The sequence below is a fragment of the Eleutherodactylus coqui genome, chromosome 2, assembly GCF_035609145.1.
Source record: "Eleutherodactylus coqui strain aEleCoq1 chromosome 2, aEleCoq1.hap1, whole genome shotgun sequence".
Classification (NCBI taxonomy): domain Eukaryota; kingdom Metazoa; phylum Chordata; class Amphibia; order Anura; family Eleutherodactylidae; genus Eleutherodactylus; species Eleutherodactylus coqui.
The window spans coordinates 37,665,874-37,691,317 of NC_089838.1; the positions used below are offsets into that span (position 1 = coordinate 37,665,874).

Genomic DNA, 25,444 nt, shown 5'->3' on the forward strand with positions numbered 1-25,444 from the left:
CTGTGGCAGAGAAGAATGATTTGCCTTCTATATGTTCTCAATGGGGTCGGCGCTGCTGCCGCCGGCCCCATTGAGCGCATATAGAGAAGAGAACAGGAATCGCAGATCGCAGATAGGTGCGATCTGCGATTTCTGTTCTCTAATTTATCGGACGAACGCATAAAAAGCGCTCATGTGTCCGATACCATTGCAAAGCAATGGTTTTAAAAAATCGCCGGACGCATGCGCATGCGCAAATCGCGGCTAAAAACGCCCGTGTGACTAAGGCCTAACTTATACTGTAAATAATCTAATCACTACAAAATATTTTAAAATACAATGTAGTAATTGTGTTAAGAGAACATAGACATATAATTGGGTTTAACTACAAGATGTAATCAGAAACGTGTCTCTTCATACAAGTAATGAATTTAGTTATCAGTATAAAATTGTATGGTTTACCAGGGAAAGGGAGGGGACTTGGATCAAAGGTAGGGGTATTGGCAAAGTATAAAACTTTCTTTCACCAGATTGATTCAGAGGAAGCAAAAAGCCCATAAAGCAAAACCAATCTACTCTAAAAAGAAAACTTTCCCCTTCTGATCCCAGAGGTGATCCGCTGATCAGCATTCAAATCAAGAAATCTATCCATTTACATTCTGTATGTTTCAGTGATATTCATGTCTAACAAATCATCTTCACTATTTTAAAATCATCCACTATAACTTCAGTGACCAGCTTATTAGGTAGACTATAAAATCAGATTAAGATTAATGTTATAACCATGCAGACTGCTCTCAAGATAAATGCAGTAAAATAATGTTATAGGTTTCAGGAAAAATGTAATCAAAAAACATCTTATTCTTGATTTTTTATTTTACATATTATTGTTAGATATTATCTAAGTGACAAAGACAATATATGAAGCCCATGAAATCTAGGGCACAATCTCTAACAAGGCCCACAAACAATTATTGACTATTCTTAGTACTGTACTGTATATATATATATATATATATATATATAGTATAAAGAAACACATTATATATTTTCATTTGTATCTAAGATAATTTACTATCATATCTCAAACGTTGCTAGATAGATCGACAGAGCCATGTTGAGCATTTTCCCTTCTGTTTCATATTTAGCACATAAGATAATTCATTAGACTATAATATCACCACTTACATTGTTTGGATCGTTCAGTGATTCCCCCTCAGATGAGGCTTCTTGATATATATCCTTTAGTTGGGGATAATTTACAGGCTGCACAATACTGAAATCTTGCTGTTCCGGGGCGGGGGGTAAATGAGTTTGGTAACTCTGCCCCTGGGACCCTGGAGGAACCATCCTGACCTCCATGTACTTTAAGGTCCCGTCTGTGTTCAGGTACAGAGCCGGCTGATACTGATCTGTGTAGGGTTTGGATTGGGATCCACCAAGTAAACAGCAACTACTGCTCCAATCATAACTGTCCTTCCTCAGACACTTCACCAATAATATCATGAAGGTAACAAGTGACACTAAGCTGATGGCCACCAGGGAGATGATTAAATACAGAGTCATATCTGATGGGGGTTTGGAATTTGTCAGGAAGTCCCCAGATTTGGGTCTTTCCACTATAACCTCATCTGCCATACTGACAAGTACCGTCACTGTGGTGGATAATGGAGGACTCCCCTGATCACTGATAGAAATGACAAGTTGTTGCTCCATGTTCTCGGCTTCCTGGAATCCTCTTACAGTTCTCACCTCTCCGGTGTGTTTAGACACTTGAAATGATGAGTAATTGATGGGGTGGATGAGAGTAAACAGCAGCCAGGCATTGTGACCAGAGTCCAGATCCACTGCGGACAGTTTTGTCACCAGATATCCGGCACTTGTAGACTTTGTGATCCTCTCTTGGACAATGAGGTCTTCAGAGTGTTCTGGATACAGCAGGGTGGGGGGATTGTCATTTGTATCCAGAATGAAGAGAAAGACGGGAACAGTGGAAGATAACTGTGGGGATCCTGAGTCTTCCACCTTTATGGTGATTTGTAAAACCTGGATCTGCTCATAGTCAAAGGAACGCTGAGCGTATATATTCCCATCATTAGAATGAATGTAGACAAAGGAGGAGACAGAGGAGCCATCAATCTGACTCTCCACTATGGAGTAAACCAGATCAGAATTAACCCCCTCATCTAGGTCGCTAGCAGATACTGTACATAGGAGAGTCCCTGGGTCACTGTTCTCCTTAATGAAAGCATTATAAGTAGACTGTGTGAACAGCGGAGCATTATCATTAATATCTGACACCCTGAGGGTGACGCTGGTTTTACTGTATAGAGGAGGAGACCCTAAATCAGAGGCTGTCAGCTCTATAGTGTATTGGGGGGTTTCCTCTCTATCCAGATTCCCGTCTGTCACCAATGCATAACGATTCTGATGAGATCTTATTCTAAAAGGCACATTTGGTGATAGATTTAGTTTTATTTCTCCATTCTTTCCAGAATCCTTATCATTTACATTAATAAATCCTACAACTGTGCCTATTAGGGCATTTTCTGGGATATTATTAGTCACTGTGGAAAATGTAATTTCTGGGGGATTATCATTGACATCTTCCACTTCCACATGAACTATACAGTTCCCTGTTAATTGAGGGTGTCCTTTATCTTCTGCCCTAATGGGTAATTCATAAAAATGTAACTCTTCAAAATCTACAAGGTCATTAACATAAATTTCTCCAGTTGGTTGGTTTAAAGCAAATACTTTTTTGGCAGACTCAAATGTATGATCATCAAAAAAGAACTCAATCTCCCCATTTGCTCCGTCATCCTGATCTGTCGCATTCAGGGTTAATATGACAGTTTTCAATGGCAGATTCTCCCTTATACTGACCTTATAAACTGACTGATTAAAGACTGGAGGATTATCATTAATATCTAATACAAGGACTGTTATTCTGCAGGTCCCTGATCTGGCTGGTTCTCCTCCATCAATAGCTGTGAGAATGAGGTGATGTTCTTGTTTCTCTTCTCTATCTAAAACCTTCTCTAGTATCAGCTGAGGGATGAGCGTTCCGTCTTTATGAGTCTTCACAGACAATGAGAAATAAGGATTTGTATTCAGTGTATACTGACTGACACCATTCACACCAACATCTAAATCCTTTGCAATCTTTAAGGCAAACTGAGTGCCAGGAGCTGCAAATATTTCTGTGATCTTTATAATACGATCATCTGATGAGAATATAGGAGAATTATCATTAATATCCAGAATCTCTATCTCCAGACTAATAAGCTCCAGAGGATTCTCAGCCACAACCTCTAACTGCAGTAAGCAGCGGGGACTAGATCCACACAGGCTTTCCCTATCAATCCTCTCCTTCACAACCAACCCTCCATTGTCCTGATTTACACTGAAATATTGTTGGGATTGCTCAGATCTCAGATGGATCCTGCGCTGAGAGAGCTCTGCACGTTTTATCCCCAGATCCTGAGCTACATTCCCTACCAATGTCCCCGGCTCAGACTCCTCAACAATAGAATAACGCAGCTGCCCAGAGACCCAGCCCCAGCTACAAAGAAGAAAGGAGCAGACTACTTGCCATTTCCAGCACTGACAAAAGCCTCTGATGTCCATATCTTAGATGATTGCCTTGTTATTTGATGTCATGTAGATGCTGTGTAATCCCAGCTGCATGAGGATCGTGAATTTATCTGTCCATATTCCCAAAAATATAATCCATCTGAGGAAAACAATCATCCATGGGGCTCTCATCAGCGCTGCAGCTCTTCTTTGTGTGAGAGAAACGATGGGAGGGTGAATCACTGAGCCAGGGGGAGGAGAGCGCAGGGCTGGCATGAGCACATTCTTTAGTGCTGCTGAAATGAGGGACTGGATGACAAGACTACCCTCTGCTGGACAAAAGTAAGAATGCAGTACATAAGTAGAACAGAATGGGAGATAGAAAGGTAATAAAAATCCAATCTAGTTATGAAGCTTTCGGTATACATTCCAGTGCTATATACATTGTGCTTCAAATTAGATCTGAATTTAAACTATAAATATAGAGAAAAGTATTGCAAAAAGAAAAAGCTGGCACTGTGTAAGTCAATCAAAAAAATGTATTCTTGTTCTCAACAAGAGAAAGAAAATAAAACAATCCTATAGATATGATGTCCCTTAATGACTGCCAACAAGACGTCAACATCATTTATTTTTGTTTTTATCTATTAAAATTTATATTTACGGTACAAGACTATTTTCCCTTTCTGAGAGCAATAACATCTATTACATTCTTCCAGCATTCCACATATTTATAAAACTACTAGCATACTTATGCGCTCTTCATGTACCAGTAATGTTATTAGTATTCTATAGTATGCTAACATTAGAACACTGGGAAATTAAACCTATTGCTTTAGCATTATGGTATTATTGATAGAGAATAATAATTTGCGCAGCCTCATGTGAAGCGCTGCATGAGGGATTAAGGTGGAAATGTTCTTGGTATAGCGCGGTATTGCCAGAAGGAATAGCGCAGCATGTAGTGTTTTTTATGCTAGTTCAAAAACAGAGACATAATGGAATGGAAACTGACAGCAATCAGTTTTATTTAACCCCATTGAAAGCAATAGAGGGAAAAATGAAAAATTTTAATTTCTTCTCTCTGCTCCAAAAATGAAACAGAGAAACCGAATTGTGACAGAATGCCCGAATGCAGGTGGGAATTCAGCCGTAATTCATGATAATGGTGGATGATAAATTGCACAAATTAAAATTGATGCAGATGATTGAAAGACAAAGGAAAGAAAAGTAGATGATATGGCAGAGACCGAAAAACCATAGGCCTTCTATGTCCTAATAAAGTAGGTCCCTGTTCCATGTTTTGTGGCCCCCGATTAAGGCCTCATGTCCACGGGGAAAATCAGATCCGCTGCAGATTCTCCATGGAGAATCTGCAGCGGGTCCCTCCTGCCCCGCGGACATGAGCGCCGAAAATAGCAATTTAAAAGAATTTACCTATCCGGCGCGGGCGACGAAGCTCCGCTCTTCCTCACGGCCGGATCTTCATTTTCGGCTGGCGGATGAATTCCTGACGCCGGCGGCACGTCGCCGGCACGTCGTCGACGTGCCGCGCGCATGCGCCGGGCACATCCGCCGAGCCGAAGCAAGGGAGATGCGGCCGTGAGGAAGAGAAGAGCTTCGCGGTCCGCTGCGGGTGAGTAAATGCTTTAAATTCCTATTTTAGGTCTCCCGCGGATCCGGACGGCTTCCATAGGCTTCAATAGAAGCCCGCGGGAGCCGTCCCCGCGGGAGACCCGCATGAAAATGGAGCATGGTCCAGATTTTTTCATGCTCCATTTTTTTTAAAATCACTTTTATTGACGATCCGCGGGTATTTATGTACCCGCGGGTGGTCAATGCATCCCTATGGGCTGCGGATCCGCATGCAGGAAATCCGCTGCGGATCCTAAATCCTATTTTTCCCGTGGACATGAGCCCTAAGTGTTAACCTGTCTTTCCAGTGCTTCATACTATAATTCATCCCCTATATTTGTAATCTTATGTATAAAACGCACAATCTGTTTGTTTGTATCGTCTACACATCTACAGTTCTTGTCCGATTTGAGTGAAATTTTGCACAAGCGTTCTTCAGCAGCCAGCGACAAATACTGGCGCCATTAAAAATCGAAAACTCTGAGGCTTCCTCTGTAATTTTTGCCGCTAATAGCAACCAATCACAGCTCAGCTTTCATTTCTTATACTGCTGAAGTAAAATAAAAGCTGCTCTGTGATTGGTTGCTATTCCATATGCTGCTGAGGTAAAATGAAAGCTGCGCTGTGATTGGTTGCTATTTCTTATGCTGCTGAGGTAAAATGAAAGCTGCGCTGTCATTGGTTGCAATTTCTTATGCTGCTGAAGTGAAATGAAAGCTGTGCTGTGATTGGTTGCTATTTCTTATACCGTTGAGGTAAAATGAAAGCTGCGATGTGATTGGTTGCTATTTCTTATACTGCTGAGGTAAAATGAAAGCTGCCCTGTGTGTGGTTGCTATTTCTTATACTGCTCAGGGAAAATGAAAGCTGCACTGTGATTGATTGCTATTTCTTATGCTGCTGAGGTCATATAAAAGCTGCGCTGTGATTGGTTGCTATTTCTTAAACTGCTGAGGTAACATGAAAGCTGTGCTGTGATTGGTTGCTATTTCTTATGCTGCTGAAGTGAAATGAAAGCTGCATTGTGATTGGTTGCTATGGGCAACACAGATTTTCTTTTGGACAGCTTAGGAAAGCAACTAATGACAATAATGAACATTTCTGCTAAAAGAAATGTTACTGAAGATGATTGCGTATAAGCTTGGTGTGCCAATTGCGCAGCGCCTCATAATCACATTTTTGATGAAAGAATGATTTGGGACCGCTGCGAAATGGCGCAGTAACATCAGTTATTATGTAGAAGAAGGAAATAACCTTGCAAGCCCAATTTTCAAGAAAAGAAACCCTGCGCTTATAGCACCGTGCAACGCACCAGTATATCACCTAGTCGCCAGTAAACTGGACCAGAGCTTACACTATACAGAGTAAGGGCTCCTCTACACGGGCCGTTCATCATTCAGATCCTTGCTGGATGGTTGGAATCTGAACAATCATCATTAATGCATGCAGCAACTCAACAGCAAACCAGAATTCATTTGCTTTTCCATCATTCAGTTTCTGCAGGCATAAAAAACTGAATGGCGATCAACCCGTGTAACCGGGCAGTCATTCATCTATGAACGATTGCCTGTTTACTGTGACTGGAGGCGAGCAAGCCGGAACGATCTGAAGTCCGCTTCACCTCCATTCACTGAGCGATAAACACTCCTATGTAAAAGCACATGAACAATCATCACTAGGACGGCTGTCGGGCATTCCGTATTAATGGGCCCTTACTCACCATGCCATGTTAGTATACGAACCTGGACTGTAGGTACAAGATTTATAACATAGGGGAAACAAACCACACAAAGCTTTAGGTCAGAGGTATAACTGGAAATGCTTGTGCAAATATGAACAAGGACCCGCTGACTCCACAATATTATTTACAGCACTGCGGTATTCCTATATGACAGAATGGTTTTAGGGCCATTCAGACACAAAGACCTCAACGTCTAGACCTCATGTAGTGTAAGCAGATATACTGGAATTCTCATACATTCTTCTATTAGTTTCCATAAAAACAATATCTATAAATATTCTCTTTAGACTGATAGAAAATTAGTTTATTGCATATATCTATGTTTATGTTTAAAAATCTAGCGCACGTTTCTATTTCTGATCCATTCATAATCCACCTGACAAATACAATACTGCAGCTATTACTGACAGAACTAAAGCAATTAAAAGCCTTTCTGTGTCTCCATACGTTCCGGCTTCTGAGATCTCTCCGTGTTCCACCACTAAAGTCTATTTAGGATGAATTATACTTATTGAAAATATTTCTTATGATTATTACATTTTACCATTATGGCATTTTCATCGTGAATCAAAGTAAGACTAATAATTTAGTAGTAACATCATAAGTAACCCATGTTACCATTTTAGTTACATGTACCCTCTGCCGATGATAGCTCTGCCACATCATCCTACAAAATAAGAAGGCAAGAAAGCATCTGTACAATGTCCAAGCAGTGGGTCACAGTACTGGTGTATTTTGTCTCCACCGTTAGTATGGGTGGAGGCCAGCTTGACAACTAGGTGACACCCACAGGTGGTGATTGGCTGCTGGAGGCTGAGAGGATGAGCTGCCATCCATGCTACTTACACTGTAGGTTAGGTGAGACGCTGAAGCTGTGAGTGTGTAGTCGAGCATCTACGCTGACACCGACCCTGTGGATGTCTCGCTCCACTTCCGCTGCCACTGCCCACGACTGTGGCAGTTTTCCTTGTATGCCATTGGCCACATGACTGCGGCTTTGAGCCGGTGGGGCAGCTTTGGTTGGGGACCCCCAGTAACTTCCACGGAGCAGCGCTCACAGCGTTTCCTCCTACCTGGCGGTGTGTAATCAGTGCTCCCTGCTCTGCTAGCACAGTCTCCTCTGCGATGTGCTCCCTGTGCGGCATGGATGCTTTTATGGATCTCCGCCTCACCAGCACAGTCCCCAGCGGCTTCCCATGGCAGGTGGTTCTGGTGGCCCGCAATGTGCACCCTGCTACCTTGTCAGTCAGTTCCTGTGCACCCCGCTACCCTGTCAGTCAGTTCCCTCTAACAGTGCAGTGCCACGAATCGGCAACAAGGGGTTTGTCCGGGGCGTTACCTGCAGCCAAACCCCTCGCTTCTGGTGTCGACAAAGTACACCAGTATCATGGGTCACAGCTACCACACTAAGTGAGAGTTGACCATCATCCTCAGAGCAGACAGGCTCAACCCATCATTATTGAGAGATACTGTATCTCAAATGTGGGCAAAATCTAATGTAGTAAAGGGCCATTTCCATGCAACAATTGTTCAGAATTCGCTCAAACGAATAGCAATGTGTGATAATCGTTACATCTAAACACGGATATTGTGCACTTTTTGTTCGCTTTTTATTTATCGCTCACTTTTAGCCTGCATAAAAATCATCGGCGGTTCACTTGCTTCTGGTTACATTTAAACACTCCCTGCTCAGTGGTGCACATAGGAATGTGGGTCAGAAACGCTATCTATCCTCCTTAGCGAGAGCACCTAGGCAGTGAGTGAGTTGGGAGACTTGTTACAAAGCTTGTATAAAGAGTCTAACCGTGACTTGAAGGAATGCTGCTTCCAATAGGTGGCACTGTGGAAGTATTGTTCCATCTCCCTTATCTACATAGGAATGTGAAGCACTGAGTGAGAAGTGAACAAGAAGTGAACAAGAAGTGAACAAGAAGTGAACAAGAAGTGAATAATTCTCAGCGGTGATCTGCCTATCTAAACATTCTGCACGAATTTGAACAACTGTGAACAAATTAGTGGTGACATCACTCGTTTGGGCGCACATTCAAACGAGAATCGGTTTACACATGAGTGTAATTTCCCTGCATATTACGTGTGTGATGTATGCGCGCGTATTGTGTGGTGAATGGAGTCAATGAAAGTACATTGATTTTCATTCATCCATTCACATTTGCATACATACACGGTTTATAATACGCGTGTGAAAATAAGGCCGCATAATCTATTTCACCAAGTATTACGCACGTACAGCCCTACTGTTCTCTATGGGTTGCATATTAAATGCTGTACACAAGCAATACATTGCATATGTGCAGCATTGGATGCACAACTCCGCTATGAGACAAACCGGGGAATGTATAAAAAAACAAAACAGGTGCGATACACGGCCCTGCACAGTGCGCAATCCCTGCCACCAGCTCATGTGGCGGTAATACGCTGTGTGATACATGCAGCCTTTTATGCATACGGCCATCAATTTGGTTCTAATTAATAACTATATGTCTGACCTAAATGTAATCTTGTGGTAGATTGTCAAATCAATGGCAGGAGCGTGAAAGTATCGACATCCCCGTATGTATGCTATTGGGCAATTTCTCTTGCATAAGATGTTCAACATTAAGGTAACATTAGGCATCATATCATATTTATACCCATCTGTGATATGCGCTGCAGGTTCTGATTCTTTGTATTAGGTTTTACCATACATATAATAAAACTGAAATAAATAGATACACTATATATAGTAATTGTTTTGTTATGAAGCAAGCAGTCTTTGAATTTAAAAAAAAAGCTTGAAAATGTATCACTGTATCCCAAATATCAATCACATTTCTAAAAAAAAAATCAGTTATTACACATAACGTATATACTGCAAATATCTAATCAGCCATACGAAATATTTAAAAATACAATGTAGTAATTGTGTTAAAAGTAGACATAGACATATAATTGGGTTTAACTACAAGATGTAATCAGAAAACTGTCTGTTCATACACATTATGAATTTAGTTATCACTATAAGGTCTAATGCCCACGGCCGGATTTCTGCCGCGTTTTACGTGGCATAAATCTGCGGCATTGTCCAGCAGCTATTAGGTTCAGTGGAAGCACAGTGGAAGTATCATGTGAATACGCGTCTCCGCACAACACAGCATGCGTCATCGGCCACTGCAGGCGCAACAGACAGAATTCACACAGCAGATGCGAGAGGTGAATGTGGGTGTTTTGAGGGGTTCCGCTGGCAGAGTCCATCACGGCCGTGGGCATGAGGCCTAAAATTGTATGGTTTACCAGGTAAAGGGAGGGGACTTGGATCAAAGGAAGGGGTATTGGTAAAGTATAAAACTTGCATTCACCATATTGATTCAGAGAAGGATAAAAGCCAATAAGGCATAAACTAATCTACTCTATAAAGGAAAATATCCCTCCTGATCCCGCTGATCAGCATTCAAACCAAGAAATCTATCCATTTACATTCTGTATGTTTTAATGTTACTTTCTTCTAACAAACCATCTTGACTATTTTAAAACCATCCACTATAACGTCAGTGACCAGCTCATTAGGTAGAATATGAAATCAGATTAAGATTAATGCTATAACCATGACGACTGTTCTCAAGATACATGCAGTAAAATAATGTCATAGGTTTCAGGAAAAATGCAGTTATAAATACAGTATCTAATTGACAAAAGCAAAACATGGAGCTCACGCAGTCTAAGACAAAGTCTATGACAAGGCCCACAAATACTTTTTAACTATTCTTAGTACTGTTGTGCTCCTATACGGCACTGAGGACATTGGGCACCCAGAAGCACCAGGATCAGGGTGCAAATATATTCTCAACATCCTAAAGGTTAAAGGGGTTGTCCCGCGGCAGCAAGTGGGGGTATACACTTCTGTATGGCCATATTAATGCACTTTGTAATATACATCGTGCATTAATTATGAGCCATACAGAAGTTATTCACTTACCTGCTCCGTTGCTAGCGTCCTCGTCTCCATGGTGCCGTCTAATTTCAGCGTCTAATCGCCTGATTAGACGCACTTGCGCTGTGCGGTCTTCTCCCTTCTCAATGGGGCCGCTCGTGCCGGAGAGCTGGTCCTCGTAGCTCCGCCCCGTCACGTGTGCTGATTCCAGCAAATCAGGAGGCTGGAATCGACAATGGAACGCACAGAGCCCACGGTGCACCATGGGAGAAGACCCGCGGTGCATCGTGGGTGAAGATCCCGGCGGCCATCTTGGTAAGGTAAGTAAGAAGTTGCCGCAGCACGGGGATTCGGGTAAGTACTAAACCTTTTTTTTTTTTACCCATCCCTTGGGTTTGTCTCGTGCCGAACGGGGGGCCTATTGAATAAAAAAAAAACCCGTTTCGGCGTGAGACAACCCCTTTAAGTAATACCTAGAGGCTAATCATTTCTACCAATAAAAATATACTCTAAGACTGCACTCACACGGGGCTGATTTCCAGTGATATGTCCGCAGCGGACATCTCGCTGCAGATCAGCCACAGAATGCCTGTCTTGTAGTGGGTTTTATCGCGAATTTTTTCCCCAGTATGTGGACAATCTTGTCCACTTTGCTGTTACTGTAAATGCAGCGGAATTTTCGTACGAAGAGTCAGCACGAAGATTCCATTGTAATTCCGCTCTGTGTGAACCCAGGCTTGCAATATCTCAAAATTCTAAATACATATACAATATGAAAAAATGAGTTATATATTTTCATTTGTATCAAAAATAATTTACTATAATATCTGAAATATTCCTAGAGACATCGATTAACAGAACTATGTTATGCATTTTCAGCTTCATGTTTACCACCTAAGCTAATTTATTAGACTACAATATCACCACTTACATTGTTTGGATCATTCAGTGATTCCCCCTCAGATGAGGCTTCTTGATATATATCCTTTAGTTGAGGATAATTTACAGGTTGCACAATACTGAAATCTTGCTGTTCCGGGGCCGGGGGTAAATGAGTTTGGTAACTCTGCCCCTGGGACCCTGGAGGAACCATCCTGACCTCCATGTACTTTAAGGTCCCGTCTGTGTTCAGGTACAGAGCCGGCTGATACTGATCTGTGTAGGGTTTGGATTGGGATCCACCAAGTAAACAGCAACTACTGCCCCAATCATAACTGTCCTTCCTCAGACACTTCACCAATAATATCATGAAGGTAACAAGCGACACTAAGCTGATGGCCACCAGGGAGATGATTAAATACAGAGTCATATCTGATGGGGGTTTGGTATTTGTCAGGAAGTCCCCAGATTTGGGTCTTTCCACTATAACCTCATCTGCCATACTGACAAGTACCGTCACTGTGGTGGATAATGGAGGACTCCCCTGATCACTGATAGAAATGACAAGTTGTTGCTCCATGTTCTCGGCTTCCTGGAATCCTCTTACAGTTCTCACCTCTCCGGTGTGTTTAGACACCTGAAATGATGAGTAATTGATGGGGTGGATGAGAGTAAACAGCAGCCAGGCATTGTGACCAGAGTCCAGATCCACTGCGGACAGTTTTGTCACCAGATATCCGGCACTTGTAGACTTTGGGATCCTCTCTTGGACAATGAGGTCTTCAGAGTGTTCTGGATACAGCAGGGTGGGGGGATTGTCATTTGTATCCAGAATGAAGAGAAAGACGGGAACAGTGGAAGATAACTGTGGAGATCCTGAGTCTTCCACCTGTATGGTGATTTGTAAAACCTGGATCTGCTCATAGTCAAAGGAACGCTGAGCGTATATATTCCCATCATTAGAATGAATGTAGACAAAGGAGGAGACAGAGGAGCCGTCAATCTGACTCTCCACTATGGAGTAAACCAGATCAGAATTAACCCCCTCATCTAGGTCGCTAGCAGATACTGTACATAGGAGAGTCCCTGGGTCACTGTTCTCCTTAATGAAAGCATTATAAGTAGACTGTGTGAACAGCGGAGCATTATCATTAATATCTGACACCCTGAGGGTGACGCTGGTTTTACTGTATAGAGGAGGAGACCCTAAATCAGAGGCTGTCAGCTCTATAGTGTATTGGGGGGTTTCCTCTCTATCCAGATTCCCATCTGTCACCAATGCATAACGATTCTGATTAGATCTTATTCTAAAAGGCACATTTGGTGATAGATTTAGCCTTATTTCTCCATTCTTCCCAGAATCCTTGTCATTTACATTAATAAATCCTACAACTGTTCCTATTAGGGCATTTTCTGGAATATTATTAGTCACTGTGGAAAATGTGATTTCTGGGGGATTATCATTGACATCTTCCACTTCCACATGAACTATGCAGTTCCCTTTTAATTTGGGAAATCCCTTATCTTCTGCCTTGATGGATAATTCATAAAAATTTAATTCTTCAAAATCTACAAGTTCATTAACGTAAATGTCTCCATTTTGTGGATTTAAAGCAAATAATTTTTTGGCAGACTCAAATGTGTGATCATCAAAGGAGAACTCAATCTCCCCATTTGCTCCGTCATCCTGATCTGTCGCATTCAGGGTTAATATGACAGTTTTCAATGGCAGATTCTCCCTTATACTGACTTTATAAACTGACTGATTAAAGACTGGAGGATTATCATTAATATCTAATACAAGGACTGTTATTCTGCAGGTCCCTGATCTGGCCGGTTCTCCTCCATCAATAGCTGTGAGAATGAGGTGATGTTCTTGTTTCTCTTCTCTATCTAAAACCTTCTCTAGTATCAGCTGAGGGATGAGCGTTCCGTCTTTGTGAGTCTTCACAGACAATGAGAAATAAGGATTTGTATTCAGTGTATACTGACTGACACCATTCACACCGACATCTAAATCCTTGGCAATTTCTAATGCAAAACGTTCACCGGGGCTTGTCAGTAATTCTGTGATCTCTATAATACGATGATTAGATGAGAATGTGGGAGAATTATCATTAATATCCAGAATCTCTATCTCCAGGCTAATAAGCTCCAGAGGATTCTCAGCCACAACCTCTAACTGCAGTAAGCAGCGGGGACTAGATCCACACAGGCTCTCCCTATCAATCCTCTCCTTCACAACCAACCCTCCATTGTCCTGATTTACACTGAAATATTGTTGGGATTGCTCAGATCTCAGATGGATCCTGCGCTGAGAGAGCTCTGCACGTTTTATCCCCAGATCCTGAGCTACATTTCCTATCAATGTCCCCAGCTCAGACTCCTCAACAATAGAATAACGCAGCTGCCCAGAGACCCAGCCCCAGCTACAAAGGAGAAAGGAGCAGACTACTTGCCATTTCCAGCACTGACAAAAGCCTCTGATGTCCATATCTTAAATGATTGTCTTGATATTTGATGTCATGTAGATGCTGTGTAATCCCAGCTGCATGAGGATCATGAATTTATCTGTCCATATTCCCAAAAATATAATCCATCTGAGAAAAACAATCATCCACGGGGCTCTCATCAGCGCTGCAGCTCTTCTTTGTGTGAGAGAAAGGATGGGAGGGTGAATCACTGAGCCAGGGGGAGGAGAGCGCAGGGCTGACATGAGCACATTCTCTAGTGCTGCTGAAATGAAGGACTGGATGACAAGACTACCCTCTACTGGCCAATAGTCAGAATGCAGCCCACAGATAAAACAGAAGAGCAATAAAGAAATATTAGAACAATCCACTTTACGTATGCAGATTTATGAATGTATTCTTTTACTAAATACAGTACACCGCAAATAAGAACTAAACTAAAAATATTAATATAGAGAAAACTGTAATTACACACACTGCTATCTTAATTAAAATATTCATAAAGCTATGGACATATTAACATTCTATACTAGAGTAGTACACTGAGAACTATGAAATTAATGTACAATTATTGGTTCAGAGAATATATCTGTGTGTGAGTATATATATATATATATATATATATATATATATATATAGTGATAGCAATGTGTGATGGTAGGCGAGGGTGACTGATTAATGCTGATCATTGGGAAAACAAAGAAAAGGGGATTCTATCGTGTATCTTAATAAACAAGATTTCTGTGTATATATATATATATATATATATTCAGGAACAGCTTATTGTGAAACATTATATTAAGTCAGGAAATGTATTGTTTTCCATATTTTTCCACTCTTACTTTTGCTTGGAGTTTGTTAAAGACTCCAGTTAGTACAAAAATGATACATCCTTGCTCTATCCAATAAATTGAAGAACACATGAAACTTAGACATTTTTAACACAGGAGCCCAAGATGCCATGTTGGCATAAAATCTGTTGGGTACAAGAAATTGTTTTAGAAATAACTGTTTGTCCTACTGAATTGGCATTAGAACCACAGAAAGATTTATAGACAACCTGTTCCTATTAATCATGCAGTCCCATATGCATGCAGCAAGTTATAGAGTAGAGGAGCTGAGCAGATTGATATATAGTTTTATGGGAAAAGATTCCGTAGAACTCAAAAAGTATCAGATCCTGCTATAGAATTAGAAGGTAAGAAAGGCATGAACACAATGCACATGCAGCAGATTACAGCTACTACACTCGGTGAGGATTGATCATAATCCTTATGGAGCACCAAAACATTCAACCCTTCATCAGTAAGAGTCATTTCCGGAATGTTGACAATGTTTAATATGACACAGCACATTCTAAGAATGCTAACAATTGTATAATTTATGAGATGTTTCTTATAGTCTTCAATTTCAAACATTACAAAAGGTTTTCCCACTAAATGGAGCTATTTTTTCAGTTTCCTGCAAAGCGGGTAGCAAGGTTAGCTATTTTTCAGGAAAAAGTTGTTATAGAGGGTTTTGCCTCATATAACAGATCCTAATGATACGTCACAATATCATTCTGTGACCTTGGTAATACACCAATGTGAATACAGTAACATAAAAACTAGCAAGAGCTGTTCTCTTTCCATACACAAAAATCACAGCAGGAAAAGACTGTTGAATTCCATATCAAGAAGTGTATTCTTCATCCCATGAACAAGTGCAATGTTCTAACCTCAACTGGGATATTTCATTAAGGAGTTTTTGAAAACTAATGAGAGGAAATGTTATGGGTAAGGAATATGCTAAAGTAAAAAATACATAGTATAGACCCGTTTGATCCAGTGCAGTCTTTCTGTCCCCACGGCTCCAGTCTTAGAAACTTCTATAGCAATCATGTGTCATTCATTGTTCATTTGACCGCTGCAGCCAATATCTTGCTTTAGCGGTCATGTGACATTATTGGCAGTCTCAGAGCTGAAGCCTGTGATTGGCTACAATGATCACTTAAATAATGAGTGGTATGTTTTAGCAGGAGCTTCAAGGGCAAAAGTGGCGAGGTGCGGGGTGGCTGCACTAGGTGAGAATCTTTGAATGATTTTATTTTATTTTCCGTAATTTTTATTGGGTTTTATAATAAACAAATAAAAAAATAACAGAAAGCTGACATATTTATTGCATTAGAATTAGAGATGAGCGAACGTACTCGGTAAGGCCGATTTCGCAATCGAGCACCACGATTTTCGAGTACTTCACTACTCGGGTGAAAAGTACTTGGGTGCGCCGGGGGTTAGCGGGGGGTTGCAGAGGGGAGTGGGGGGGAGAGGGAGAGAGGGCTCCCCCCTGTTCCCCGCCCCTCCCCCTGCCCCCCGGCGCCCCTGAGTACTTTTCACCCGAGTAGTGAAGTACTCGAAAATCGCGGTGCTCGATTGCGAAATCGCCCTTACCGAGTACGTTCGCTCATCTCTAATTAGAATACAATTACCGTGACATAGATATTTTAAACCTGTACATTGCTGTACAGTATCGAAACTAATGTTCATTCTCACAAAATATAAGAAAGTAGTTGCTGGGTTGATGTAGTTCGTCATTTGAGTGCTAGATATCAACTATAATATTAGATTTTATTTAGCCCGTTCCCTGATCATAATTTTTTTTTAGTTTATGAATACCCCTTTACAGCATTATTCATGCAGCTTAAATGATTTACATTTTTTTTCCTGTGGGTTGGTACGATTAGAGTGAAACCAAAATTATTACTTTTTTTCACTTTTGCACAAAAAAAAACTTTTGGGAGAAATGGTTATTTTTTTACATTATAAAGTGAACGAAGGTCAATACAGCGCTCCTGCGGTCATATGAGGTAAAAATAAAATACTAGTAGGGACTTACCCGGTACTGAGCGGGGTCCTATCAAGGACAGGCCCCGCTAGCACCTCCTAGTCCAAGATCGCCTTAAAAGTGAAAGTTCTTCCTCCACATCCGAATGTTAGGAGAGCTGCAGGGTTCCTTGGATACCCCAGAGAGGGGACCCAAAAATAGGGAAGTAGAAAAGAGAAAAATGACCCCAGCGCTCGCTGGGGAAGAATATTCCAATGGAAATATGGAAAATGTAACTGGTTTATTTGCAACGCGTTTCAGCCATAAAGATGGCCTTTTTCAAGCATCTGAAAAAGGCCATCTTTATGGCTGAAACGCGTTGCAAATAAGCCAGTTACATTTTCCATATTTCCATTGGAATATTCTTCCCCAGTGAGCGCTGGGGTCATTTTTCTCTTTTCTATTTTTTTACATTGTTACATTCAAAGTTCTATAAATTTAATATTTTTCCATGGACGGAGCACTGTGCGGGCTTGTTTTTTTTTTGGATGAGCTGCAGTTTTTATCAGTACAATTTTGGGGTACATATGGCTTTTTTGATCACTTTTATTGCAAATTTTTGTGAGACAAAAGGAACAAGATAAGCATTTTGCCTCCGTTTTTAGTGTTATTTTTTAAATGTTTTTTTGCTGTGCAGGATCAGTGCTGTTTATAATTTATTGTACAGGTTGTTCTGTATGCAATGATAGCAAATATATGCTTGTTTTTCAATGTTTATTTTTTATACAAACAATAGAAAGTGCTCAAAAAAGGGTTTTTGTTTTTTTGCATTTTTTTTTTTAAAACATCTTTTCTGTCCCTATAGGAGACTTGAGCCATAAAAGCTCTGATCGCTATAATAATGCATTGCAGTACGTCTCTACTGCAATGCATTATCACTTACAATAGCAATCACAGGCCATGGCAGGCTCAGATACTAGTGTATGATATCTGATTGCTATGGTAACCAATCATCCCTCTGTGATTACATCATGGAGTAGCGATGACATCACAGAGGGATCACACTCCCTTTGTAAACCTTTTACATGCCACAATGTAAATTGATTAGGTCATGTAAAGGGTTAAGAGCTGGGATCGATGTTCTTATCGATCGCCGCTGTCACAGATTGACGCTGGCTATCAGTCACAGCCAGCTCCTGCTACAGGATGGTATTGGCTCACTTATGACCCATGCCATCCACAGGACATAAGTGCACATACTGTTGCTTAAAGTGCCCCCCAGGTTAAACACTCAAGCGTATTGACTGTAACTAGTATAGTATTGTACTATTCATACATGTAATATGCTGACATATTGGTAGAGCAATGGCAAGAACTTGAAAAGAGGGAACTTACATCCTGATCTTGAACCAAATTATTACAACTAAATTACGTAAATATCTACAAATCTACACTAAACACATTAATATGTGGCTCAATAATGGTTGGGAATTCAGACATTAGAAAACACTAAAGTGAAAAACCAAGAGTATATTATAATTTAAATTATATAGCAAAATGTAAATTCATGCAGTAAAGATTGTCACAGTTCACAGACAATGAAATGGACATACAAAACATCTTCACAATATAATATGCCATATTTTTAACAGTTTGCTTTCACCTGAAATTGTAGTTTTGAATTTAAAAAAAAATCTGCAAATAAATTTATTGTTTATAGACTTGTATATTTCAATATGTTATTATCACACTGTAATAATATATCATACTGTAATATCACCACTTACATTGTTTGGATCATTCAGTGATTCCCCCTCAGATGAGGCTTCTTGATATATATCCTTTAGTTGGGGATAATTTACAGGCTGCACAATACTGAAATCTTGTTGTTCCGGGGCCGGGGGTAGATGAGTTTGGTAACTCTGCCCCTGGGACCCTGGAGGAACCATCCTGACCTCCATGTACTTTAAGGTCCCGTCTGTGTTCAGGTACAGAGCCGGCTGATACTGATCTGTGTAGGGTTTGGATTGGGATCCACCAAGTAAACAGCAACTACTGCCCCAATCATAACTGTCCTTCCTCAGACACTTCACCAATAATATCATGAAGGTAACAAGCGACACTAAGCTGATGGCCACCAGGGAGATGATTAAATACAGAGTCATATCTGATGGGGGTTTGGTATTTGTCAGGAAGTCCCCAGATTTGGGTCTTTCCACTATAACCTCATCTGCCATACTGACAAGTACCGTCACTGTGGTGGATAATGGAGGACTCCCCTGATCACTGATAGAAATGACAAGTTGTTGCTCCATGTTCTCGGCTTCCTGGAATCCTCTTACAGTTCTCACCTCTCCGGTGTGTTTAGACACCTGAAATGATGAGTAATTGATGGGGTGGATGAGAGTAAACAGCAGCCAGGCATTGTGACCAGAGTCCAGATCCACTGCGGACAGTTTTGTCACCAGATATCCGACACTTGTAGACTTTGGGATCCTCTCTTGGACAATGAGGTCTTCAGAGTGTTCTGGATACAGCAGGGTGGGGGGATTGTCATTTGTATCCAGAATGAAGAGAAAGACGGGAACAGTGGAAGATAACTGTGGAGATCCTGAGTCTTCCACCTTTATGGTGATTTGTAAAACCTGGATCTGCTCATAGTCAAAGGAACGCTGAGCGTATATATTCCCATCATTAGAATGAATGTAGACAAAGGAGGAGACAGAGGAGCCGTCAATCTGACTCTCCACTATGGAGTAAACCAGATCAGAATTAACCCCCTCATCTAGGTCGCTAGCAGATACTGTACATAGGAGAGTCCCTGGGTCACTGTTCTCCTTAATGAAAGCATTATAAGTAGACTGTGTGAACAGCGGAGCATTATCATTAATATCTGACACCCTGAGGGTGACGCTGGTTTTACTGTATAGAGGGGGAGACCCTAAATCAGAGGCTGTCAGCTCTATAGTGTATTGGGGGGTTTCCTCTCTATCCAGATTTCCGTCTATGACCAATGCATAACGGTTTTTCATCTGTTTAATTTTAAAAGGCACATTTGGTGATAAATGCAGTTTTATTTCTCCATTTTTCCCAGAATCCCTGTCTTTTACAGTAATAAATCCTACAACATCCCCAGATGGTGCATTTTCTGGAATATTATTAGCCACTGAGGTAATTGTAATTTCAGGGGCATTATCATTGACATCTTCTATCTCCACTTGAACTATGCAGTTTCCTTCTAATTTAGGAACGCCTTTGTCTGCAGCCTTAATAGATAATTCATAAAAGCTTTCTTCTTCATAATCAACAAGTCCATTAATATAAATCTCTCCAGTTTTTTCATGTACAGAGAATAATTGCCTCGCAAATTTAGAAGTGTGTTCATCATAGGAATACTCAATTTCTCCATTTACCCCATCATCACGATCAGTGGCATTTAAAATGAATATGGTTGATTTTAAAAGAGAATTCTCCCTTATACTGACTTTATAAACTGACTGATCAAAAATCGGAATATTGTCATTAATATCTAATACAAGGACTGTTATTCTGCAGGTCCCTGATCTGGCCGGTTCTCCTCCATCAATAGCTGTGAGAATGAGGTGATGTTCTTGTTTCTCTTCTCTATCTAAAACCTTCTCTAGTATCAGCTGAGGGATGAGCGTTCCGTCCTTACGGTTCTTCACAGACAATGAGAAATAAGGATTTGTATTCAGTGTATACTGACTGACACCATTCACACCGACATCTAAATCCTCAGCAATTCCTAAGGCAAACCGAGCCCCGGGAGTAATAACTAATTCTGTGATCTCTATAATACGATCATTAGATGAGAATGTGGGAGAATTATCATTAATATCCAGAATCTCTATCTCCAGACTAATAAGCTCCAGAGGATTCTCAGCCACAACCTCTAACTGCAGTAAGCAGCGGGGACTAGATCCACACAGGCTCTCCCTATCAATCCTCTCCTTCACAACCAACCCTCCATTGTCCTGATTTACACTGAAATATTGTTGGGATTGCTCAGATCTCAGATGGATCCTGCGCTGAGAGAGCTCTGCACGTTTTATCCCCAGATCCTGAGCTACATTTCCTAACAATGTCCCCGGCTCAGACTCCTCAACAATAGAATAACGCAGCTGCCCAGAGACCCAGCCCCAGCTACAAAGGAGAAAGGAGCAGACTACTTGCCATTTCCAGCACTGACAAAAGCCTCTGATGTCCATATCTTAAATGATTGCCTTGTTATCTGATGTCATGTAGATGCTGTGTAATCCCAGCTGCATGAGGATCGTGAATTTATCTGTCCATATTCCCAAAAATATAATCCATCTGAGGAAAACAATCATCCACAGGGCTCTCATCAGCGCTTCAGCTCTTCTTTGTGTAAGAGAAATGATGGGAGGGTGAATCACTGAGCCAGGGGGAGGAGAGCGCAGGGCTGACATGAGCACATTCTCTAGTGCTGCTGAAATAAAGGATTGGATGACAAGACTACCCTCTACTGGCCAATAGTGAGAATGCAGCAAAAAAGATGAACAGAAGAAAGTAGAGATATTGGAAGAATAAACTTTGTTTTTAAAATACATTGGTAAGCCCTATACAAATAATACTATCAGAAATAAAGGTATAAATGTAGAGAAAATGATTTATATATAATATACATGCTGACGCACGTAATTTTCTTGGTAAAATCATATAATGAATTTACCAGGATTTGCTTATTAATTTTGTTAACCGTTAGTTTTCTTAGTATTATATAGTTAAAGAAACTTTTTTAGCACTGAGAAATATTCTTAAGAATTAGTAATAAATGACTTGAATTATTATCATACTGTTACAATGGTGGTACAGTATAAACATTTGAATGAGGCCTATATCATACATGATTATAATGATTAACAGGCACTTTATATTTTAAGTATCAGTTACCAAGATATTTACTAAGAGGCAGCTGCTTTTTTAAATACAACCGGATTAAAGTAATTTGTATGATAAGGAAACTCAATTAGAACAAAATAACATAAACAAAGTCATCAACACATTGAAAATCTAAAATAATCATCCAGCTGTTCATATATGAGGAATAAAAACTGAATTATTTGAGACATTATTTTTCTATATCAGGACTTATTCACCCGGGGACCTACTCGCGCAAATATCACGAGTGTAAAAAACGTGCGTCTATTAGAACCAATGTCTTTTTATGGGAACATTCAGATGAAGGAATTTTTGATGTGCAAAAAAAATCTGAACGTTGACATAGGAAACCATTGGTTCTAATAGACACAAGTTATTTATGGGATTTTTTGCATGAGTAGGTCCTCGTGTGAATGAGCCCTGAGGTTTAGGTAATTAAGTTAATTTAATTAGTAATTGCTACGGGGCCAGATCATAACTTGTTACATTGCTATCACTAGTTTTTTATGCTCGTCTGCCCCTTGTTTCCCATAATTATATGTTCATATGCTTTAGTTGGGTCACTATTCATACTTTCCAGAACAAGATGCCATATCCCCCTGCCCTAAGAACTAGGTGGGAAAATTACAACTTCCTTAGCCATTGTATCATTTACGCTTTGTCCTCTTGACTTGGAGCAAGAAGCACAAAAAGTTACACATCTTACTGGAATATTCTTGCATTTTTGGTTTTAGTTTGCTTTAAAAAACATCTTTGAAGAACCTCTCTTAATATCCAAATGAGAAGTCCTGTGTATTGCATACAACGTCATGGTGTGTTAAAGTGATAGCTTAGAATTATACGGCATGGTGGCTGCTTGTAATGAAATGATTTTCCAACTGCTGTGCGAATTATTAGAGGTCTGGATTGAAATGTGATGCTTTATGGTCATATAACATCAGAATGCCCCATGATTTTAACTTCACGTGTATGAAGGTATAAGATAAATACATAGCATTTGGTAGCTGAGTTAGGGCACTGGAGATAAGCTTATAGTATAGGATAAAAACTTTAACATGCCAAAAAAATAATAATACAGTCTTCCTGTATCTCCATATATCCAGGCTATTCAGGCCTTTCCATGTTTCATCATTAATGAGTGTATATTATAAAATATCCTTATAGAAAGCATGTGCTACATTACTTACTGCAAATACATTTTACCATTATGGAATCATTTCTCATCATACTTTCCTCAAGTAACAATCCAAAACTATTATTTCAGCATAACAAATGTTAGCCACGTGTCGCCTCTGCTCACAAAACAAATACCAGAGATGGCTTTAAAACCAGAAAGAGAGAATGACACCTGCACAGTCACCGAGTGATAGTTATAAGCCGTAACGCACCCTGTGATCATCCTCTTAGATCTTAGGCGGGCTCAACCTTTCATTTTTTAATCCCTTCCAACTGTAGCCTTTTGCACTCTTTAATCTTTTTTTCCACTCCCATTTTTGAAAAAAATTCTAACATTTTTATTTTCCTGGCGACTTGTTTTTTACAGGACTAGTTTGTATACTGTATTTCAGTGGTACAATTTCATATAGTATATAATTTATTATAAAATATATTTTGCCACTGTTTTTTGTGTGTGTGTTGGGGGTGAGAGGGGGGGGAAGAGTAGGAAAGGTTGTTTTATGCTGTTCACAGTGAAGTAAAAATAACATGTTATCATTATACTGTGGGTTTTATGTTTACGATGATATGAAATTTTTGTAGTTTTTTTATGTTGTACTATTTAAGAAAAAAGTACCTTTTTTCTTTAAAAAACAACAAGACTTTTTTGTAACCATATTCTGAACCCCATAACTTTTCCACTTTTCCATCAATAGGCAGGTGAGCCTGTTTTTTGTGGGGTGAGCTGTAGTTTCTATTGGTATGGTTTTGTATGACATATAACTTTTTGATAGCTTTTTATGCAATTTTATCTTGGAGATAGAATGACCACAAAAGCACAATTCTGGAATTGCTTTTTTTTCAGAAGGCATTAATCATGCTGGACAAATAATATGATATTTTAATAAGTTGAACTTTTTACAGATGTGGTGATATCAATTTTTTTTAAGTTTTTTAAATTTTTGATGTGACGACTGGGAATTACTGATTTTCCATCATCAACAAAAAGTTTTAAAATCCATTCCATCATTATATCATAGCTTATGTAAATATTTAAGAATCCAAAAAAACTAAAATAATTATTTTAATAAAAGACATATAAACATATGATCCAGTTTAGCTATAACAACTCAACAGCAAAAAGTCTTGTCTTGTGCTGTAGGTTGTCAATTTGTACAACAGTCAGTGAGAACTACTAATGCGCTTGGACACCAGGTCAGGAAGATCGAAGTGAACTCACCCGGCAGAGGAGAGGGAAATCAGCTGGGAGCCAAAAACTCTCTCCCCTCTGGATGTCCAGGAACACCTTGTATGTACAGAATACTCTGGGCCCACATCCAGAATATAGATAACGAAGGTTCAGCTTTAGTGATACAAAAGGAAAATGGGTCTCTGGCATAAGACCCATGACACAAAGTGCCAGGAGGCACAAGGTGCTGGAGTGCAACGCGTTTCGGCTAACCGCAGTAGCCCCTATCAAGCACATGCAGAATATAGACAAGAACAATTACGTATAAAGGACTTACAATTTGTAAAACAGCAAAGATTATAAACCAGCACTAAACAACTATTTATAAACAGGTGAACATTTATACAACGACCATGAAGACGATTTGTAAAAGCAAAATGAAAAATGTTACTGATTTCAGACAATAGAATAAAAATTGCAAACAATTTGTTACTTTAGTTAATTAGACTATATCCGACATTATCATTAACTAAAGCAAAATTTGAAACCCCTAGGCTACACTGCTAAATCTACATATAGCAAAAATCTTCAACAATCACATACCATATATAGAACCTTTAAGCTACTAAATGGCAGTCAGGTCATAAGGTACCCTCATATAGGTACCCTCACGTAGCGGAAACTGGGTGAGATTACAACATGTGAACCCTGAATGTTATGCACCAGCCAAAGGCTAACAGTGTTTGGCAAGAAAAAGTGATTTTAGTATTCACAGCATTCATAAACAATTTTACTTCAGAATTTTGGTATTAAACAGTTACACATTTTTCCTCAAATCCCACGTAGGCCGGCTGGACATGGCCGTATTTGCATTGTGGAATTGGGGGTCGGCATCCACCCCCAGATTCCGCAGCAAATACCTGCCATTGCATGCTACAGCAAAACACCATTTCAACTCCACGAGCAGAAATCGATTGTGATTTTCTGCTCGCGGAGGAGAAATTGCAGCATGCTGTGATTCTGTGTGGCTTCCGATCGGGTGGCTTTCATTGAATTCCATCCATCCTGCGGCCCTTCCCCTGTGAGCACTGCAGAAGGGTAACGGTATCTGCATCATCACCTAGTGACGGCGCGTACTGCAAATTTGCAACGGCGTGACGGACGGC

General features: G+C 40.2%; 4 protein-coding genes across 10 annotated transcripts in view; all 4 read right to left on the bottom strand.

Moving 5' to 3' along the window:
- LOC136611234 (protocadherin gamma-C5-like) overlaps window positions 1-25,444 on the bottom strand; it is a 403,514-nt gene that overhangs the window by 252,165 nt on the left and 125,905 nt on the right. The window lies entirely within an intron of this gene.
- Window positions 1,144-3,710, bottom strand: LOC136613124 (protocadherin gamma-C5-like). The gene has a single exon (XM_066593979.1). The coding sequence runs from the start codon at window positions 3,607-3,609 to the stop codon at window positions 1,144-1,146; it is 2,466 nt and encodes an 821-aa protein (XP_066450076.1). The 5' UTR covers window positions 3,610-3,710.
- LOC136613125 (protocadherin gamma-C5-like) lies at window positions 11,767-14,334 on the bottom strand. The gene has a single exon (XM_066593980.1). It carries the CDS (start codon window positions 14,230-14,232, stop codon window positions 11,767-11,769), a length of 2,466 nt encoding a protein of 821 aa, XP_066450077.1. The 5' UTR covers window positions 14,233-14,334.
- On the bottom strand, window positions 18,775-21,341 carry LOC136613126 (protocadherin gamma-C5-like). The gene has a single exon (XM_066593981.1). It carries the CDS (start codon window positions 21,238-21,240, stop codon window positions 18,775-18,777), a length of 2,466 nt encoding a protein of 821 aa, XP_066450078.1. The 5' UTR covers window positions 21,241-21,341.